At 55.5% G+C, this 21,435-nt stretch overlaps 1 protein-coding gene and 1 long non-coding RNA gene across 3 annotated transcripts in view; one reads left to right on the top strand and one right to left on the bottom strand.

The window, feature by feature from the left end:
- The window catches only part of PADI1 (peptidyl arginine deiminase 1), a 70,332-nt gene that overhangs the window by 30,440 nt on the left and 18,457 nt on the right, over positions 1-21,435 (top strand). For both annotated transcript variants that reach the window (XM_072751067.1, XM_026012016.2), the window contains exons 2-4: positions 18,373-18,553; positions 19,739-19,811; positions 20,422-20,483. In XM_072751067.1, the coding sequence (XP_072607168.1) occupies positions 19,790-19,811; positions 20,422-20,483 (84 nt within the window). In that variant the 5' untranslated portion in view covers positions 18,373-18,553; positions 19,739-19,789. The remainder of the gene's footprint in view (positions 1-18,372; positions 18,554-19,738; positions 19,812-20,421; positions 20,484-21,435) is intronic.
- Positions 6,687-8,601, bottom strand: LOC140596231 (uncharacterized). Its single transcript, XR_011998266.1, has 4 exons — positions 7,708-8,601; positions 7,536-7,581; positions 7,247-7,299; positions 6,687-6,893 (listed from the first exon to the last, which is right to left on the bottom strand). It is a non-coding gene; the product is annotated as an uncharacterized lncRNA (long non-coding RNA).

Genomic DNA, 21,435 nt, shown 5'->3' with positions numbered 1-21,435 from the left:
ACTCCATCCCTGCTGGATCAGATGGGGCTGGAGCCCCTGCAGATAAGGGGCTCAGGGTGAAGGCCCCCCTCTCCGAGGAGGTGGGGGCTGGGGAGACTGAGCTCCCGCTGCGCTCCTGGAGCTCGGGTGCTGTGCTGTCCCAGTCTGGCTAGTGAATGCAGGGCCTGACTTCCCACTTGGCCTCAGGCGAGCCTGTGTCCCGGAAGCCCTCCTGACCCCTCTGACAGTGGCCTGCGGCCCCAGGGACAGGGCTGAGGAGGGGGAGCCAGGATGCATGGAGGCCGGACCTCGGCTCTGAGTCCTGTCGGAAGCCCTGGTGTGGGGCTGCTTCTCTGGGACCAGCCGAGACCTCGTTTTCTCCTGTCCCTTCAACGTAGCGTTTCCCAGGCTTAGCAAATGGGGAACCAGGGCGCCCAGTTAAGTACGCTTTTGAGACAGACAACAAAGAATTATTCCAGCATATTGTCTGGGTCATCCTTATGTTTTTAAAAACTGCTGCTTAGCTGAAATTCATATTTAGCTGGGCCTCCAGCTTTGTCTGGCCACCCTGCTTTCACACCAAGGGCAAGGAAGGGGTGGCTAGTGGGCGCCCACGGTCCGATTCCAGACCTTTGCTCTCATCCCCAGGGGATGGTCATCCAGGCCTCTGCTCTCATCCCCAGGGGATGGTCATCCAGGCCTCTGCTCTCATCCTCATTTCAGAAACTTAGGCCTACATGGTGCGGCTGACTAAGGCCAGAAGCATTTTACTGGGAGCCCGGAGACACGGGTTCTGGTCCTGGCTCTACTGCTGACTTGCTGTCTGGCATGGGCCAAGTCACTGGCCCTTCGCTGGGCTTCTCCCTTATCTGAGTCCCAAGAGGGTGAGCTAAGTCCCCTCCCTCTTGGGGAGGTCAAGCACCAGATTCTGAGCTGGACAGAGTTGGTTTGTCATCCTAGCTCCATTCGTGGCTGTATGCCCCGGGCAAGCCGCTGCCCTTCTCTGAGCCGTGGCTTCCTCAGCTGACAATAGCACGGACCTCCACGGGGCAGGGTGGGGAGTAAATGAGACCCTGGGTGTGTAGGGCCCCTGGAAGGCAGAGACGGTGCTCATAGCTCTGACAGCTCTGTGAGCTCCCTGTTCTCTGGTCCCTTTTCCTCCCATCACGTCTCAGAAGGTCAGAAGAACAGAGGACAGATCGGGCTGTGTGTGGTGGGAACAGAGGGCTGTGCTGTCTGGGAATCCCTTTGGGATCACCAAGCACCTCAGCGTCTTCAGATTCGGACCCTGGCCCAGCCATGGAGCATGAGGAAGCTGCCTGGGTAGGCCACAGCTACTGTGCTCTGGTTGACCCTGGGAGGGGAGAGCTTCTTCAGTGCTATTTCTGAGTGAGCACTTTATTTTGTTTTATTCTATTCTATTCTATTCTATTCTATTCTATTCTATTTTTAAAAGATTTTATTTATTTATTTATGAGAGAGACACAGAGAGAGAGAGTGAGAGAGAGAGAGAGGCAGAGACACAGGCAGAGGGAGAAGCAGGCTCCATGCAGGGAGCCCGATGTGGGACTTGATCCCAGGTCTCCAGGATCAGGCCCTGGGCTGAAGGCGGCGCTAAACCGCTGAGCCACCCAGGCTGCCCTATTCTATTCTATTTTAAACACGGGGATTGAACCCATGACCATGAGATCAAGACCTGAGCCAACTGAGTCACCCAGGCGCCCCCTGAGTGAGCATTTTGAGAGATCCCCACCCAACAGCCCTTGAGGATGCTTCACGCTGGGCATTGGTCTTGACTAGGGATGTAGCCACGGAGGGTCTCTAGAAAATAAAGCTTTAATCTGCAGCAGTTTGGTTTAAGAGTAGATGTAAGGAAGAACTTCCCAGCCATCTGGTCTGGGATGGGTAGAGAAAGAGGCATGAAATTATCAGCCTGGGAAGGTTTGAAGAGAGCCTAAAGGTCACCCAGGACCTGGGCTGCACACGATGATCAGTGTGGGGCCTCTCCACCCCCATTGCCAGGAGTCTGGCTCCAGCTGAGACCAAGCAGGGGTCTCTACTTAGCCTTTGCTGGTAAAAGTGGGGGATCCCCTGCCCCTACACCGAAGAGGTGGTTTGTGGGTCACCTGAGCTGCCGGGAGGCCAAGCCCCCCAGGAGAGCCAGGGGGTGGGCATGCGGGGTGACATCACGGGGAGTGATGAACTCCCCTGGTGCTGTGTGCACTGTGTGGAGCAGTTTGTCTTTGGGGTAACTGTGTGCCCCAGCCCCGGGAACCTTTGGAAATCGCCCGACTCTGGGTGTGCTAAGATTCTACACCATCCCCTCACTCCATGGCCTAAGTCACCATCCTGACCCGTCACCCCAGCGTGCTGGCTCTCCATCCTGACCCTCCCGGTCTGGTCAGACTGCTCTGGTTGTCCCTGCCCGTGCTTGGAGGTGGCCCCCAGAGGATGCACACCAAAGAAGAGGGGGTGGGCGGTGTGGGGGGGAATCGATCCGTGGTGCAGTCTCACCCCCTTTGTCTGCCCAGAGGCCAGAATCAGAGCTCCAGGCCAGAGGCGGTAATGAATGTTTACTCCCTGGCCAGGACGAGAAGGCTGGCGGGTGGGGGACACAGACATCCTCTCAGGTCCCAACCCAGCCTCCCGCAGTTCTGCAAAGCATCAGGGCAAAATAGAGTCTTCAGATCAGGCTGGCGGAGTTCGAGGTGCCCAGAGAGGAGGACTCTGCAGGCCGCTGATGAGCCAGAGGGAGGCCCCAGGCTGCTGCTTTTCCCTGGGCTGCTGTGTCTTTCCAAAACCCCGAAAATGCCAAAACAGAGTTATAAAACCTGTGGTGTATATATTCTTAATGTTTACATTGAGTAAATTGATGCTTTTAACGTGCACAGAAGTACAATGAAGCATAATTGTGCAGCTCACGGGATAATGACAGGGTTGTGGAGACGCTAATTCGTATGACGGACAGGCCCCAAGAGCCGGGCCGGACCTGGGCTGAAGGGCCGGGTGAGGACCGTGTCTCGTCCCGGCTCCCTCCTGGGCCACACCGCATTCCTTCATTAGAAGTAATGTCACAGTTTAGACGTGAGGTGCTTGGAGACTTCGGGGCCTCCCTACACGGCGCGGGTGGCGATCCAGGTGGAGTGTGGACACGGGCCGGTGGAGTGTGTCTCGGAACGGGAAGCGTCGGCATCGGGTGGTCCTCCGAGGTCAGCCGCTCCTCCATCCTACAGGCGTCCCTGCCTCCCTGGTCCGCCTGGCCACCTGCCATTTGAGACCACGGGGCCCTCCCCTCCCTGCCACTCCCATCATCTCTGGTCTTTGAACCCAGCCTCATTCTTCACCTTCGGTTTTCCTTCCTGCCGCCCTCACTGCCAGCCCCCAGCTGCCCCTTCTCCGCCCAGTCCCTGCCCTTCCTCGCTCGGGGGCCGAGAGAGCACTCGAGACGCCAGGAATGGGAGGGTGGCTCACATGTGACGTGGATTCCTCTCAACCCCAAAACGCTCTCCGTGTGACATGTCCTCAGCTTTGCGCCCTCCAGAGAGGCTTCCACTCCCTTCTTGGTGGCTGCTAAGCAGCTGTTTAGCTCTGCCAAGGGGTCCTGAGGCTGGCAGATGTGGGCGGGATGTGGGGCTAGAAGGAACTGGCAACGGCCCCTGGGTGCCTCGGTTGGTTGGGCATCCGACTCTTGGTCTCGGCTCAGGTCAAGATCTCAACATTGTGGGGCCGAGCCTCGTGTCGGGCGTGCCATCTACTTGGCATTCTCTCTCCCTCTCCCTCTGCCCTCTCTCTCTCTCCTTCCCTTTAAAATAAATAAATAAGTAAATATGTGAATCTTTTAAAATAGAAAAAGAAAGAAAGAGCTGGCAAATTCCTCCCCAGCTGCGGGGGGAGCCCAGGAGGTGGGCCTCAGCTGTGGGCCTGGACGGGCGCCCTGCAGACAGCACGAGGGAGCTGGGACCATCTGGGAGCTCTTGGCGGGGGCCTGCCCTCTCCGGAGGTCGGGCGCTGTGTTCGGGCCTCCAATTGGCCCGGGGAGGCCAGTCACCCGCACTGGAGTCCACGGCCACATGGGGCCCTGAAGGTGCTCCAGCCACTGCTGTGAGCCCGCCCGCCCCCGCCGGGGTCCCGGGCACCGCGCTGGGACGGGTGGGCTAAGGCAGGGCTGGAAACTCCAGGGTCAGACCCCGTGGCTGGTACAGCTGGTGCGTCTGCTGGGCCCGGGCGAGGACTGGGAAGGCAGGCCGGGCTCCATCCTCCCCGGGCACTGAGGGGGAGCTCTGTGGCGCTGGGACCATCTGGGAGTCTATGCAGCACCCGCTGCTGAGAACAGGGTGGCTGGTAGTCACGACCTCTGGGTGGGGCTCAGGCTTAGACTTGCAGGCTGTGTGACCTCGGGGCCGTGGCTTAGCCTCGCTGTGGCTGCTCCGCCCACGAGAGGTGGGGATAACATTGCTTGTTGTTCATACCTGTGGCTTTGGCCCCCATTTTACAGACGAGGAATTTCATAAGGCACGAAATGCATACGCACGGGCATGCATGGTGACCCCACGGGGAGAGGGAAGGAGTGACTCATGGGTGACTTCCCATCCACAGCTCTGGGCTCGCGCTCTCTCCGTCTCTGTCTCTCTCGCTCGTGCGCGCGGAGAGGTTCTGGTCCCCAGCCCCTGTGTGCCTCTGCTGGGGAGGCCTGGCGCTGAGACTGGCACCCCCGGCCCAGCCCCTACTCCCAGGAAGGCACGGGGTCCCCGGAAGGCCTGCCCCGGGCGCGCCCTCCTTCTTTCCAGGCCCTGGGCGTGCCCCTCCGTGAGCAATGACAGGGCACAGGTTACCCACGATTGTAATCTCTGGGAAGGAAGGGAAGAAAGAGGGAGAGAGCACAGCCCTGCCCTGCGCCCTTCCAGGTTGAGGCGAGAATGTGCGCCCGTGATGGGGAGTCTGCAAGGTGCCAGACATTTGCCCTCCCCTGACCTCTGTCAGCCGCAGCCAGCACCCCGGGGAGGCCCAGGGAGAAAACCGCACCGGGGTGGGGAAGCTGGGGGACCTTCTGCGGCCTTCGCCCCACGGTGGTCACTTAGCAGATGCCTCTGAACACCTGCCCTGTGTGCAGCTCAGTGCTGGGCTCGGCACTCGGCGGGGACACGGCCCAGTCCTGCCCGTCACGAGCTCCCGTCGCAGTCTGGGAGCCAAAAAGACTTCAGGTTGCAGATGTTCCCAACCCACATGTTAGTGAAGGGAGGTACGGGGCTCCTCTTATCCACCAGCTCTCACGCCAGGACCTGCTCGCTCCCCAAACCCCTGGTGACCGCAGGGACAGGGGCGGCACCGTAGCAAGTGCTCACTGCCTTATCCCCATGAAATGTCGCAACAAACCTGTGTGGTGCAGACACCTCAAATGATCCACAAATGGCAGATGAAGAAAGTGAGACGCAGAGAGGTCAAGGGACTTGTCCAAAGTCACACAGCCCACGAAAGGCTGGAGCTGGGATTTGAACCCAGGTTTACTTTGACCCCCAAAGACCTCATTATCTTTTTTTTTTTTTTTAATTTTTTAAGGCCTCACTATCTGAGCATCTCCTCTGTTGCTGGGTCCGCTCTAGGGGGTGGAGTGGGGTCAAGGCTGAGGCTGGGCTTTGGAGTCAGTCCCCGGTAGGGTCAAATCCTAGCTCTGTCACTCAGGTCCCCGTGTGTGGCCTCCCTTTGAATCTCAATCTGTAAAATAGGGAGAGGAATATTTAACTTCCCTGCTCCGCAGGCAGGGGCCAGGCGATGGAATTGGAGTGGGATAGAAGTGTGGCGCAGACCGTGGTGTGGGTCTGTCGAGGGCAGGGCCGGGGCGATTCCTCTCTGCTTTCACCAGACACACGGCAGGTGCTCGGGGAATGTGTCCTGAGGCCGAGCGGCCAGCGGCACTAACTGGACGCTCCATGATGCCCCTTAGGACGGGAGCCTGCAGGGGGCTGGTCGGCCCGCTGGGACTGTCGGCCACGGCGGGTCTGGGCCCCCAGCAGAAGCACCCCCAGGGCTGGCCGCTCCAGAGAGGACCACCGGCTGGCATTCCTTGTGGCTTCAGTCCAGAAAACTCCAAGTCTAGGACATTGGGGGGTGCACCTTGGGGGCATCCAGTGGGCAGGTGTCCGGTCAGATGTGAGGGTGGCTATCGGCTTGGCCGGGCCAGGCAGCTCAAGGGCTGCTCACTGGCTCACTCCTCAGCTCTTCCATCTGATTCTCCATCATTCTCTTCTCTGCCTTTGCCTCTGCCCAGCACGGTGCCCTGGGCAGCCCTCCAGGGCACACGAGTCCTTTGCCACCCTGCCCCATCCCCACCCACCCAGCTGGAGGCCGAGTCAGCACCATTCTGCCCTCCCTGCCCAGACCTTAGGCTGGGAAGAGGGGCCCCAGACCCCCAGCTCTATCCCCAGGGGCTGGTATGATGGAGGGCGTGGGAGGGACTTCTCCACGACTATTGTGTTTCTCTTCTCCTCAGAGGCCAAGTGGTAAGTAAGGTGTGGCCTGCTGAACCCCCGTGGGAGGAGGCTTCCGGGAGCCAGGGTGCAGCTAAGCAAAGGAAAAGCTTTCCAATTACCTGAGCTGTCAAAACACAAAGGAGTGTGAGGTAGTAAGTTGTCTGTCACCGGAAGTATTCAAGCACAGCCCTTTTAAAAAAATTTATTTATTTATTCATGAGAGACACAGAGAGAGGCAGAGACACAGGCAGAGGGAGAAGCAGGCTCCCTGCGGGGAGCCGGATGCCGGACTCGAGCCCAGGACCCCGGGGTCACGCCCTGGGCTGAAGGCAGATGCTCCACCGCTGAGCCCCCCAGGCGCCCCTCAAGCACAGAGTCCTGCGGGGGGCAGCAGGCAGGCCAGGATGATCTCTGGGACCCTTTTCCGACCCGAGGCCTATGAACACCCTGCAGAGGACTCACTGTTTAGGGCAAGCAGGAGCCAGGAGGTCATGGGCGCTGGCTGCCCTCTTGCCCTGCACCGACCTCACCCCTGCAAAGTTCAGGTGCACGTGTGGCGAGGAAGGGACATGGCTTTCCTGACTCGGTGCCCCACACGCTGCCTTGGCCACCGCCTCCGTCCCCCACCCACTCCCAAGCAACCATGTTGAGGAGCTTGTGTTGCAAGGTTTCGACATTTCCCTTTTTCCTTCCTACATCTTCCCCAACTAACTCATCCTTCCGGTCCCCGCTGGGGGCACGCTCAGGGCACGCATGCTCCTTTTAACGTCAGCCAGGCCAGCACAAAATAGAAGACAAACCTGCTGCTCCCTCCTCCTCTGCCAGCTGTGTGACCCTAGGAAAGTTACTTAACCTCTCTGGGATTTCTTTTTTTTTTTTTTTTTTTTTTTTTTTTTTTTTTTTTTTAAAGATTTTATTTATTTATTCATGATAGTCAGAGAGAGAGAGAGAGAGAGGCAGAGACACAGGCAGAGGGAGAAGCAGGCTCCATGCACCAGGAGCCTGACGTGGGATTCGATCCCGGGTCTCCAGGATCGTGCCCTGGGCCAAAGGCAGGCGCCAAACCACTGCGCCACCCAGGGATCCCACCTCTCTGGGATTTCTTCGTGGGTCAAATGAGGACAGGAACACATACCTGGGAGGGTGCGTGTAGATGAGATCATGGGTGTCAAAACCCGAGCACATGCCTGCAGCATACCCCTCCCCACTATTACCCCCGGGACACCCTGTGCTTACGCCTTACCAGGTGGGGGGCACACACCTCGCCACAGCAGGTGGGCTGGGTTCCTGCTGACTTGAAATCTTCCATCCCACCCTCTGCGCCTCCTTCTAGGAGATCCTCTAAGCATTGACTCTGTTCTCCTTGCAGCCTCTTTATGAGCCTGGCACACAGGTCCAGGCTGGGCACGGGGCGCAGGGATGCGCAGGACGAGTCAGCCAGGACGCTGCTCTGGGTGACACAGACGGATGGTGGAGGGGCCCCCAAGGAAGGTCTGAACCCGTGCTGTGGGAACACAGGGGACGCGGAGAGCTGGCCCGAGTGGGCTGGGCTGCTGGGGGTCCCGGGGACAGTAACCGTACCGGTGGCAGTGGCACTAATGCCTATGAAACTCCTACTGTGTGCCAAGGGCTTGAAATGCATCATCTCATGGGATCCCCCCAACAGCCCTAGGAGGTAGCTCCCTGGGTTATGCCCATTTCACAGAGGGGGGAAGTAGAGGCTCAGAGCAGTTGAGTGACCGGGTTTGAGCCCACGCTCCGCACAGAACGTGCACTTTCCTCCGTGGAAGAGGTGGCAGTTGAAGTGGGTCTTCAAGAATGCAGAAGGTTCCACCGCCCCCATCCGCATCCTCACCCCGCGCCCCTGCAGAGGCAGGAGAAGGGTTCTGGGAAGCAGGGCAAGGTGAGGGCACCCGCCGGTGGGCGTCAGCGTGGACGTGATGACAAGGACACGATGACTGCGTGCGTGGGAATGACGGAGACCCTCTCCTCTGAGGGGAGCTTTCACATGCTTTGTGTCACCTGCCTGTGAGGTTGGGGTGGGGCTGGGGGCTGCACCCAAGGGCGGCAAGCGGGCAGGTGTCAACTGGAGGCTCCTAGCCCACAGCCCCCCCCAGCAGCCCTTCATCCACGGCCCCCGCAGATCCGGGGGCCCTGGCCATGAGGAAGGCAGCGCGAGCCCCCCCTTCGAGGCCTGGGCGGGTCCGGGAGGCCGTCAAGGGAAGAGAATCTGAGCTGCAAGTGCCTGCCCCCCATAACCCATAAGCCGCCAGGCATGCGCACCAGCCAGCAGCCGCAGCCCCCTCCCACGGTCCTCTCCTCCCCCGCTCCTCTCCCCCCTCCCCTCCCCCCTCCTCTCCCCCCTTCCCTCCTCTGCTAACCTTCCGTCCTCTCCCCCCCCTCCTCCCAGTCTGCAAAGCTCCCGCTGGAGTCCCCTCAGCTCTTTCGCACCTTTTCCACCCTGAGAAGCGACCCAAGTGAAACCACCTGGGTGGCGGTGACAGACCAGGGAAGGCTGCGGGGAACTGGGGGGAGGGGTGGGCTAGAGGGCAGGGGACACCTGCAAGGGCGGAGGCCGGGCCCTGAGCGTCCCTCCTGCCTGTCGCCCCCCCTCCCTGAGGCCCGGCCTCCGAGGGACTCACCTGGCACCTGCTGGCCCAGGACCCCAGGGATGGCAACAGCTGAGCAGGGGCGCAGGCAGCGAAAAGTGGGCTGGGCTTGGAAGCCCCAGGGCATTTGTTCCCGCTCCTGGCCCCTCTTCCTTTACCATCGTTGTTATTACTGTTACTGTTATTTCTTACCCTAAATAGGGAGTGGGGAGCCAGGGCCGTGACTTGGAAATGTCACCTTTTGCCTGAAGCTGGGGATTGGCTGCACGGAGCCCCACCCCCTCGAAAGGGCAGTGCCGGGGCTGGCAGGTCCTGGCTGGGCGTCTCCACCTCCGTGGAGCTAGAGCCCCTCTGCCGGCCCTCGGGGTGCGCGGGCAGAGGCCCTCGGGCCAGGGGGTCGGATTCTGGTCCAGCGCAGCCCCCCCCCGCTGCCCCCAGCCTGGCAGTCCCAGTTTCTGGCTTGCCCTGTTCTCATTGCTTGTACCCCTGGTAGGTGCTGGGCACCAAACGGGGCGCTCAGGTGCCAGTAGCGTTAGAGAGAGCAAAGTGGGGAATAAAATCCCTGCATTCCAGAGGGAGACACAGGAGGGAAAGGCAATAAGCAAATATGTCAAAATAAGGAGACTGTGTCAGGTGGAAGGAAGCTGGCTCACGGGGGAGGGAGCCTGGGCCTCATGGTGTCTTCCTCTCACACTGTCCTAAATTGGGCAGAGAAGACCTCTCTGAGAAGGAAATGAGGGCCGGGGACCCAATGGATATCTACCAGCTGAACATTCTGAGCGAGGGGAACGGCAGGTGCAAAGGGCCTGAGGTGGGCATGCGCTAGAGGCAGAGCAAGGAGCTGGGGAGGGCAGAGAGGGGAGCCAAGTGGGCAGGAAGCCAGTTTCGCTCTCTGGAAGGCTGATGAGTGGGAGGGACAGCATAGGACTTTTTTTTTTCTTTTTTTAAGAGGACCCTTCTACTGTTACATCCAGAACAGACTGAGGGCCGCAGGAGTGCAGGCGGGAGACCAGCCTGTTGTAAAAATCCATGTAGAAGCAGTTGGTGCTCCGCCCCGGGATGTGAGCCGTTGGGGAGGTGAGAGTGTCTGCTCTGGAGATGACGTGAAGGTGAAGTCCTTAGGCTTTGTTGGGGCGCTGGGTGTGAGTGCGAGGGAGGGAGGGGACCCCAGGCTGAAGCCCAGGATGGAGTGGTTTAGACCACGCAGGGGTGGGGAAGTGGGAGTTTGGTTTGGGACACTTTCAATCAATCAATCAATCAATCAATATTGCTTTTTAGAGTAGAACTTCTTTTACTTTTTTTAAAAAAGATTTTTATTTATTTAGTCATGACAGAGAGAGAGAGAGAGAGAGAGAGAGAGGCAGAGACACAGGAGGAGGGAGAAGCAAGCTCCAGGCAGGGAGCCGGTGGGACTGGATCCTGGGTCTCCAGGATCAGGCCCTGGGCTAAAGGTGGCGCCAAACCACTGAGCCACCCAGGCTGCCCTAGAACTTTTTAATTTTTTTTAAATTTATTTATTCATGATAGACAGAGAGAGAGAAAGAGGCAGAGACACAGGAGGAGGGAGAAGCAGGCTCCATGCTGGGCACCCAACATGGGACTCGATCCTGGGACTCCAGGATCGCGCCCTGGGCCAAAGGCAGGCGCTAAACCACTGAGCCACCCAGGGATCCCCTAGAACTTAAAAAAAAAAAAATTATTCCAGTATCTGACATACGGTGTTATACTAGTTTCAGGTGCACAATATAGTGATTTGGCAACTCACTGCCAAATTTGGCGCTCATCATTTTCAGTGTGCTCGTTAATTCCCATCCTGCCCCCGGCCTCTCACCCCAACCTCCCCTCTGTTAGCCATCAGTTTGTTCTTTATAGTTAAGAATCCGGTTTTTGGTTTGTCTCTTTTTGTCTTCATTCGTTTTGTTTCTTAAATTCTATATAAGATGGTAATTATGGGATATTTGTGTTTCTCTGACTTATTCCACTCAGCATTATACCTTCTAGATCCATCCATGTTGTTGCAAATGGCAAGATTTATTCTTTTTTATGGCTGTATAATATTCCATTGCATATATAAAAATATATATTTATATACTATAAAATATTGTATGTATATATATAGTATATGCATGTTTATACATGCATATTTATATATTTGTATGCATCTTTATACCACATCTTTTTTATCCATTTATCTATCAACGGACACATGGGCTGCTTCCATAAATTGGCTATTGTCGATAACCTTAAGGGTGCATATATTTTTTCAAATTAGTGTTTTCATGTGACTTGGGTAAACACTCAGTAGGGGAATTACTGGATCACAGAGTAGTTCTATTTTTAATTTTTTGAGGAACCTCCATACTATTTTCCACAATGGCTGCACCGGTTTGCATTCCCAACAGTGCATGAAAGTTCTCTTTTTTCTGCATCCTCACCAACACTTGTTGTTTCTTGTGTTTTTGAGTTTAGCCATTCTGACGGGTGTGAGGTGATTCCTCATTGTGATTTTGATTTGCATCTCCCCAGTGATGAATGATGTTGAGCATCTTTTCATGTGTCTGTTGGCCATCTGGATGTCTTCTTTGGATCCCGGGTCTCCAGGATCGTGCCCTGGGCCAAAGGCAGGCGCCAAACCGCTGCGCCACCCAGGGATCCCCTAAATCTGTAGATTATTTTGAGTAGCAGGGACACTTTAACAATATTTGTTCTTTTAATCTGTGAGCATGGAATATCTTTCCATTTGTTTGTGTGGTTTTCAATTTCTTTCATGTCTTATAGTTTTCAACATAAAGGTCTTTCATCTCCTTGAGTTTTCTCCTATTTATAAAATAATTTTTATTTATAAATTTTATTTATAAATATATAAATAAAAGGTATTTTTATTTATGGTGGAATTGTAAATGAGATTATTTTCTTAATTTCTATTTCTGCGACTTGATGTTTAGTGTATAGAAATGTGACAGATTTCTGTATATTGGTTTTGTATCCCGCGGCCTTACTGAATTCACTTCTCAGTTCTAGTAGTTTTTTGGTGTAGTCTTTAGGGCTTTCTATATACAGTATCATGTCATCTGCAAATAGTGAGTTTATTTATCCCTTACCAGTTTGGGTATCTTTTATTTCTTTTTCTTGTCTAATTGCTGTAGCAAGGACTTCCAATACTATGTTAAATAACAGTGGTGAGAGTGGACATCCTGGTCTTGTTCCTGATCTTAGGGGAAAAGCTCTCAGTTTTTTACCATTGAGTATGATGTTAGCTGTGGACTTTTATTTAAGACGTAAAGGTATGTTCCCTCTAAACCTACTTTATTGAGAATTTTTAAAAAGTTATTTAAATTCAATTTGCCAACATATAGTATAACACCCAGTGCTCATCTTGTTGAGGATTTTTATCATGAAGGGATGTTGTGCTTTGTTTAATGCTTTTTCTCCATCTGCTGAAGTGATCATATGGTTTTTATCCTTCTTGTTATGTGATGTATCATGATGATTGATTTGCAAATATCAAACCACTCTTGTATCCCAGTAATAAATCCCACTTGATTGTGGTGAATAATTTTTTAATGTATTTTTGCTAACATTTTGTTGAGGATTTTTGCATCTGTGTTCATGAGAGATATTGGCCTGTAGTTCTCTTTTTTGATAGTGTCTTTATCTGGTTTTGGTATCAGGGTCATGTCCTCCTAGAATGAATTTGGAAGCTTTCTACCTCTCTGTTTTTTGGAACAGTTTGAGAAGAACAGGTATTAACTTTTCTTTAAACATTTGGTAGAATTCACCTCTGAAGCCATCTGGTCTTGGACTTTCATTTGTTGGGAGTTTTTTGATTATTGATTCAATTTCATTGCTGGTAATCAGTCTGTTCAAATTTTCTATTTCTTTCTGATTCGGTTTTGGTAGGTTGTATGTTTCAAGGAATATATTCATTTCTTCTAGGTTGTCCAATTTCTGACACGTCATTTTTCATAATATTGTCTTACAATCATTCGTATTTCTGTTGTGTCTGTTTATTTCTCCTCTTTTGTTTCTGATTTTGTTTGAGTTTTCTCTCTTTCTCTTCGAGTCTGGCTAGAAGTTTATCAATTTTGTTTGATCTTTTTAAAGAACCAGCTCCTGGTTTCGTTGATCTGTTCTGTTGTTTTTTTAGTTTCTATTTCATTTATTTCTTCTCTGAGTTTTAGAATTTCCTTCCTTCTACTGGTTTTTAATTTTGTTTGTTGTTCTTTTTCTAGCTCGTTTAGGTGTAAGATTAGCTGTTTGAGCTTCGCTTCTTGAGCTAGGCCTGTATTGGTTATAAACTTCCTTCTTAAAACAGCTTTTGCTGCATCCCAAAGATTTTGGACCACTTTCATTTTCATTTGTCTCCATGTACTTTTTTATTTCCTCTTTGATTGCTTGTTTCATTGATCGAAACATTCATTGTTTAGTAGCATGTTATTTAACCTCTATATGTATTTGTGGTCTTTCTAGATTTTTTTTCTTGTGGTCGACTTCTAGTTTCATAGTGTTGAAGTCAGAAAAGATGCATGGTATGACTTTAATCATTTTGAATTTTTTGAGACTTGTTCTGTGGCCTAATATGTGATCTTGATTCTGGAGAAAGTTCTGTCTGCACTTGAAATGAATGTGTACTCTGCTCTTTTAGGATGGAATGTTCTGTATGTATCTGTTATATCCATTTGGTCCAACGTGTCACTCCAAGCCACTGTTTCCTTGTTAATTTTCTGTTTGGATGATCTATCCACTGATGTAAGTGAGATGTTAAAATTTCCTACTATGATCGTATTACTGTCAATTACTTCCTTTATGTTTGTTATTAGCTGCTTTATGTATTTGGGTGCTCCCAGGTTGGGTGCATAAATATTTACAATTGTTATATCTTCTTGTTGGATTGTTCCCTTTATCATTATATATGGACATGTTAAATTTAAAGTGCCCGTTAGACACTCAAGGGAGATGTTCAAAAAGCAGTTAACTATATGGGTCTGGAGATGGAAAGTAAGGGTTCTAAGCATATCAACATGGTGATCATCATGGGGGTGGGTGTCACCAGACAAGAGAACCGAGCACCAGGTAGGCTCGAGCCAGCTGGGGCACACTTACAGGAGTGCATACTAGGTGACCGTGCCTGTTGCTAAGTGCTATTCCAATAATGCAGTCTGGAACTGGAGGGGAGAAAACCACAGAATGGAATCACAGGCCCACTGGACCCACTGGTAGCTGGATCTGAGCTAAACCCATTGGTCACCTGACCACTGCAAGCCTCTACTCTGACTGGCAGATGGCCATGAAATGTGAGTCTCCTGCAATTAGGCTCAGTTCACAGCTCGTGTCCAATATAGCTGGACAAGTCTGATTATTTCCTTTCCCCCAGTGCATAGTCACCTAGTAAAGATTGTGAATTCCTTTGGAGAAGGCTAGGGGCGAGGTGAATAGTACACATTTTTAGCAGTAGCACAGGGTCCTTCCCTAACAGGACCCAATTCTCCATTTTTTTTTAGGAAGTTTATGAGCCTGTTGCCAAACACAGCCATGACAGTATTTAAAATTAAACTCTATGTGCTTACAATCCAATAAATTATATTTAAAACAAAGGTAATAACTCAAAATGCACCACTTCCTTACTATTTTACTATACTCTACCATGATCTATGCTCTGAGGTCATTCACCTTTCTATGGTAGAAATTGTTATTTAGGGGGTGCTATTGTGCATTTCTTTGCGACTCTGAGTTCAATGACATTGCATTGGTAACTTGAAATTGGCCATTGGTGGAAGTCTCTAGAGCACAGAAATTGGCAAAGCCTACAAACCGGAACTCCATTTATTGTTTTATTGATGAAGGAAAGTAACGCAGATTAAATTTAAAAGTGTGTTACATTGTGATTAGCACAAAAAAGTGAGGTGTTTGTCCAGTATTACGCGGCTCAGCAAAGAAGTTGCTAGTATCACCAATAGAATGAGGCCAGTCTCCGTGGCTTCGCTTTCATTTTATTCTTGAACACAAATGAAAATGTCAATCCACATTTATGTCACGTATCACATTTCATGACAACATATCTATTGGGGAAAGAATGAGCAGATTGGGATGCGACTCCGTTTGTGGAGCTGTGGTTGAATGGCCAGCATGGTTTGGCTGTGGTTGCGGGCAGCATTCTGTAAGAATTGGGGGTGGGGATTTATGGGATTTACAAGTAATTTTACAACGAAGAGTCACATACATTGTACTATTGTTAATATTCTGTGTCTACACATCATTGGCATCAGTAACATTAATAATAAACTTAAACATGCACTCGCCCCACAACTGGTAGTGGTTAACGGGGGGGCCAGCCTGCCCCTGCCTGGGCACTCTGCAGTTAAGAGGGCAGGGCAGCAAGGGAGAAGCCCAGGGGAGGAGAGGAGAGCCTGTGTCCCACAGGCCAAGTGTCAAGGACGACAGCTGATCGTTTGGGTCCGAGGTCCCTGATGGATCTCAAGAGGAGGAAGACAAGGGACCTCTGGAACTGGCATGAGAGCGGTTTCATTGGCACAGAGAGGAGGAGACCCCGATTAGGGGCAGGTTACAGGGACAAGGGGAGACAGGATTGGGCAGCAAGCACACACAACTCCCGAGGCATTTTCCTGTAAAGGAAAGGAGCCAAAGAGACAAAGGTGTGGTGTCCGAGCTGTCACCTCCCACCTCTCCACCTCGGGTTGGGTGGATCATAGGCGAGAAACAGAGGGAGAGACAGGGCGGCCCAGTCCTGTCCCCGTCTTGGGTACCAGTTCATTCTGATGCTGCACACAAGTTCCACCTGGATGTCGGAACTCACAGCCCAGACCCCAAAGCCTGGCCCCAGGACTTGGCTTATCTGCAGCCTTGGGACCAAAGACCCCAGTGCCCAGGAGATGGAGCCCCAAGATGGGCCTGAGACCCTACCCCTCCCCGCCAGGCTCTCCAGCCCCCAGAAATGTTGTGAGGCTGCCAGACAGTGGTAAGAGTCACTTGGGGTTGGCGGTCACGAACCTGAGTGGGATGCAGTCAGCTGCGGGGGTGCAGGTGCAGAGTGGGGAGGGAGGGGGTCTTAGGGAGAGTGGGGGGGAAGGTGGGTGGAGGAGTCGAGCGGTGCCAGGGAGTGACCGTGAGGCAGGCTAGGGACTCTGAGCCTGTGAAGGGAGGAGACGACAGGAAGGGCCAGGGCTTCCCAGAGGGGATAGAGGTCTCCACCTTCCGTGGCTGCAGGGCCTGGTGGAGCTGGGGGCTGGATGGGGTTAGCGAGTTAGAGGAATGAGCTGGCAGGTTAGCAGGTGGTATCGGTGGGCTGCTGGTGGCGGGTGCAGTTCTTGGTAATGACAGAGTCCGGGGTCTGTCCTGGGCGAGGGTGGCTGAGGCTGGATGGGGTCAGGGTCGCCTGAAGAGGAGGAGGTCAAGCACCGGGGCGCCAGGGTGCTGGCCCATCACCCCCACGGCTACTGAAATAGGAAGTGGGGGCAGCAGCGCTGGAGGTGGTGGCAGGAGCCAGTCCCCTCCAGGAATGCGGGCAGAGGGACAATGCCGTGGAAATGACAGGGGGGAGCACACCGGGCTCCTGCTCATCTCGGTGCCCGGCGGTAGGGGAGGTGAGGGGGAAGTGGCCCCATTGGCAGGGCTGCAGGGGGGCCCCTGCCCACTGTGGGGTCAGGCTTCTGTTGTCAGGGAAACACTCTGAGATGTGGTTGAGGCCATGGTGCAGGTGACAGCATGTGGGACTGTCCAGGAGTGGGGGCGGGTGGGAGATGGGGTCAGATGAGAGGGTGAGCATCTGGGGTACTTGGGTTCCTAGGGTGACTGACGAAACCAGGATGAAGGGCAGGCAAGATAGGAATTCCTGAAGGTACCGGGCCCATGGGGATGCGGGGCCACAGGTGTGGGGTGGCGTGGGGGGGTCTTGCCAGCGGGCCCACGGGGCCCCAGCCCCTTCTCCACTCTGGCCGCATTTATAAAATGGGGATAATGATAACTGCCTTGCTGAGCCTCGGAGATCAGGTGCTGAGCAGGACTTGGGGTTGTTGTAACTCTGATCACTGTCACCATTGTCATCGGAGGCAGTCTGATGGACACAGGTGATGGTGGTGGGGGTTACGGAGGGGTGTCTGGTTTCTCTAGAGGGTTTAATATCTCAGTGGGTCCTCAGGGGTCCAGGAAAGGATAGAGGCCAGAGGACACACCAGAGGACCCCTCTGGCCCAGCATCTTTGCAGTCAGGTGCATTTAGCAAGTGGACATGACCTTAAGTGGTTGGTGGCCTTGAGGCTGATGGCTGTCTGGGGAGTGGCAGGGGAGAGCCGTGACATGTAGGGGAGGGAGAAGGACAGACATGTCAGTGCTGTTGTCCAACTGCCCCTCTAGGGTATGGGCTCCCCATGGGGGGCCTAGCTTGAGGGATAGAGAGGAGGGGGAGAAAGTGGGGGCAAGGCACAGCATTAAATGGGGTGCTGGGGGGTTTCACTGAGAAGCCTTGAAGAGGGTAAGGAATGAGCCTTGTGGATATCTGGGGGGAAGAGCTAGTGCAAAGGCCCTGAGGCAGGACAGACTGGGAACTGTGTGGAACAGCAGGGAGGTCAGTGTGGCTGGAGCAGAGTGGGCGGTGTGTGGGGGGGGAGCTCTGTGGGGAGGAGAGGTCGGGAGGTGGCAGGGGCAGATCACAGGGGGCCCTGTAAGTCCCGTGAGGCCTTTGCCTTTTACTGAGTGACAGAACCACTGCTTTTGAGGCAAGGAACAATACAATCGGCTTCAGCGGGCCGTGTGCAGGGCAGACTGGAGGGGGCACAGGTGGGTCCGGGGAGACCCCTGAGGAGCTGCCCAGCAATCGGGTGGCGGCGGTGGGGGTGGTGAGAGGTGGACAGCCGAGTGGGTTTCCTATCGGGTCGGGGAATTTGGAAGTCCAGAATGGGAAGGCTTGGAGTGGGGTGGGGGTGGGGGTCCAGAGGTCTGCTGCCTCTGCTCCGGGAGCCTCGGGGACCGCTGACGGAGTGGGGGGTACATGCCTGGGTTGGCCCCACACCCTGCTCCCTTTGTCTGTCTCATGTCCTGGGTGCTGTGTGGGATCCAGCGAAAGGGCCCTGTGCCTAGGGCGAAGCCGCACGGCCAGTGCTCGGCTCCCACTCCTCAGGTTACAGATGGGGAGACTGAGGCCGGAGGACAGGACAGGTGCCCAGGGTGGGTCACATCGAGCAGGGAGGGAGCCCAGGCTGCCCGGTGCCAGGCCCCTCCCGCTCCCCAGCCCAGCCGTTGGGGGCGCCGCTGTGGGGTCTCCCTCAGGGCCCCCTGGAACCTTTCCTCTCTCCTTTCTGGCAGTGATGTGCCCAAGGGGGCCGAGACCTTCGGGGTCTCTGGGAGCTCTGGAGTGGAGGTGTTCGTGGTCTACGACCCAGCACGGGTGACGGTGCCTCCAGACGAGTCCCGCTGGCCGCTGGCCGCCGACGTGGAGGTGACCCTGTCCGTGGACGCGGCCAGTAAGGACTTGAATGATCTCAAGGTAAGAGGCCACGTCTCCGCGGCCAGGGGCTGCGTCTCCCACCCCCGCCCAAGCACAACCCCATTCACCCATCACCCTCCTTGGCCAGACCCCACGAGGCTCTGATGCCGACACCCGCAGAGCACATCTTGGGGCCGCTCCGCAGACACCCCGGGACGCGCAAGCCCACCCCGAGCCTGCCACGTCCCCCCGCCACGGGTAGATACTCCCATGAGAGCAGCCTGCAGACTCACCCGCTCAAGTTCGCAGGCGCCCTCGCGTTGGTCCCTGTGTCCTGCCCACGCACAGACCTAAAGCAAGCCCTACGTGTGGCAGGTGGGGCTCTGTAGCCACACCCCGTGCACACGCACGCACGCACACGTGCCCGGAGACACGGGCGCCTATCCAGATGTCGTGTGTCCCCGTATCGAAGAAGAAAGGCTTCTCTTTCACGGACAAGCCCCTTGTCACCCGCCCCCAGGCACCCACCACACACACAGACACCCACTGGTCCGTTGACACGGCCCTTCCTCCCCCGACGGGGAAAAGGCAGAGGCTGTGCAGCTGTTGAGAGCCGGGGCCCTGGGGCCTGCCATGGGTTCAAATCCTGCCTCCCCTGCTTCCGGGCTGCGTGCCGGCAGGGAGCGCCGAGAGCCCTCCCTGTGAATGGGCCCGGTCTCCTGGGACCATCTTGGGTGCTCGCTGAGATGGCCTGGGTGGAGCGCTTGGCGTGGGTTCTGGACGGTGGGAAAGACTCTGTGGCCGTTGAGGTGGGGGTGGGGAGGGCATGTGGTCACTGTTCCCGTTTTACAGATGAAGAAACGGAGGCCTACCAGGCTGAGTGGCTTGTCCGTGTCAAAGGCGTCAGCTGCCCCTTCCCTCATTCCTCCTCCCTGACCTCTCCGTGGGCTCCCGAGGGTCCGGCTGTGTCCTGTGGGATCCACCCCGCCCTACTCAGGCCTCCTTGCTCCTCAGCCCAGCCTGGGGCCAGGGAGCATGCCCAGCCTCTCTAGCTGGGCGAGGCAGCTCTGAGTCCAAGCCAGGAGCCTAGAACTTTGGACCTTCTGCAGCGGGGAGCACCTAGAGATGCCCAGGCCGCCCCTGCCTCTAAGCAGGACTATCGGGGTGACTCCCCACGCCCCTGCCACTACCATCTCTGAAGGGGTGGCCGTGCCGGCTTAGGGCTGACCGTGTCTGTCCCCACAGGTCAAGGTGTCCTACTTCGGGCAGCACGAGGGCGGTGCCCTGGGCCACAGCATGCTCTACCTCACTGGCGTCGGTAAGCACCGCCTCCCTGGCTCCCCGCGAATCCCCTCACCCTGCACATTGCCCGCTTGGGGGTCTCAGGGGGCCCCCTGGTGCCAGGCTCATGGCCATCTTCCTCCACCTTGAGGAGCTTCTTCAGAAGCCTTCAGTTGACCCAGGGAAGGAGACCCAGCAGTGCTTAGGGCCACCAGAATCCAGAAACGGCACTGCCCACGGCCCAACAGCTACACCCACGTGGGCCTCCTCCATCCCGAGTCCCACCTGCCACCCCCTGGGCCCCAGGGGGCCACAAGCCGCCTTCAGCCAGAGCCTGGGCAGGTGGCTCTACGAACTGCAGAACCAGCACCTAGAACCTCAGGCCTCGTCCCCATCGGCCAGAGAGCCAGGGCCACCAGGAGCCAGCAATCCAGCATCCGTAGATACGCAAGAAATTCAAGGGCCAGATACTCAGGCTCCCCAGCATCCAGGGCCCCAGGGGGCAGCCACACGGCCTCCCAGGCATCGGTGTGGTTCCCAGATAGGTCCTCCTGGGTCCTGTGGGCACAGCTCGCCGGGGCCCCGGGCTCAAGGGCGTGAGGACAGAACTGGCTCCGGCTCGGCAGCTGCTCTCCCTCCCTTTTCAGACATCTCCCTGGATGTCGACACGGCTCGCAGGGGCAAGGTGAAGAGGAGCCACGGCGACAAGGTGAAACTCTGCTGGCTCGCCCACGACGGCAGGGCTGGCAGGCGGGCCCGCCTGGGGGCGATGGGTCCGACCATGTGGGGAGCCCATCTGCAGGCTGCCAGGTTGGGACAAGTGGGCGTAACTTAGACTGTGTGACCGATGTGCCGGGCGACTCGTGCGCGAGCCTCCCTGAGTCCATCTGCTCCGCTTAGGGCTTGGGGTTGGCTCTTTCGCTTGATGCCTCTTCTACCTCCTTTGCTGTATTTGCATCCCCCTCCCCCCGACACGGTAAGTGCCTCATGGAAGGTTGTCAAGTGACTGGCTGAAGTTGAAGCCTGGGAGAAGACAAGGCCTCTGGCAGAGAGGCTCGGTGGACAGGAGGGTGGGGTGGGCTCGAGGCATGACCATATGGGGAGTATCTGAAGCCATCCTGGAAGGGGTAGAAGGTGTCGTTTGTAGGGAAAGAGCCACAAGGACAGGCTTTGAGGACAAGATGAGGCCGGGCAGCCTTGGGGGGTTGTGCGGGTGGCTCACTGCACAAGGTTGCTTGGCTAGGATGGTGCGTGGGGCCGTGGCACAGGTCACGTCTTGCGCCCTGGCATAGGGCAGCATTTACTAAGAGAGGTGGACACGTGTGTCCCATGGGCTAGCAGTGGCCCTGTGAAGTCCCCCAGATGAGCGTGAATCCCAACCCTGGGACAGGGAGCTGAATCCCAGAGCCTTCCTTTCCGTGACGCAAGGCAAGCGGGCCCTGCCCTGTGGGGCGTGCGGGGGGACTGAGCGGAGGTGTGTCAGGGGGAGCTGCAATCAGAGGCCGGGCTGCAGCCTCAGCTTCCACCTCAGCTTAGGCCTCCTTGCAGGGCCTGCGGAACTGAGGGTGGGTGCCAGAGATGTCTGCGGGACACGGCCCGGGAGAGTGCTGAGAGGGGGGACGTTTCCCTGGGATCATCCAGCCAGTGAAGTTCACGGCAAG

This window comes from Vulpes vulpes, chromosome 2 (genome assembly GCF_048418805.1).
Source record: "Vulpes vulpes isolate BD-2025 chromosome 2, VulVul3, whole genome shotgun sequence".
Classification (NCBI taxonomy): Eukaryota; Metazoa; Chordata; class Mammalia; order Carnivora; family Canidae; genus Vulpes; species Vulpes vulpes.
Note: the sequence above shows the minus strand (reverse complement) of the source record. Positions and strands in the feature narration are given on the sequence as shown.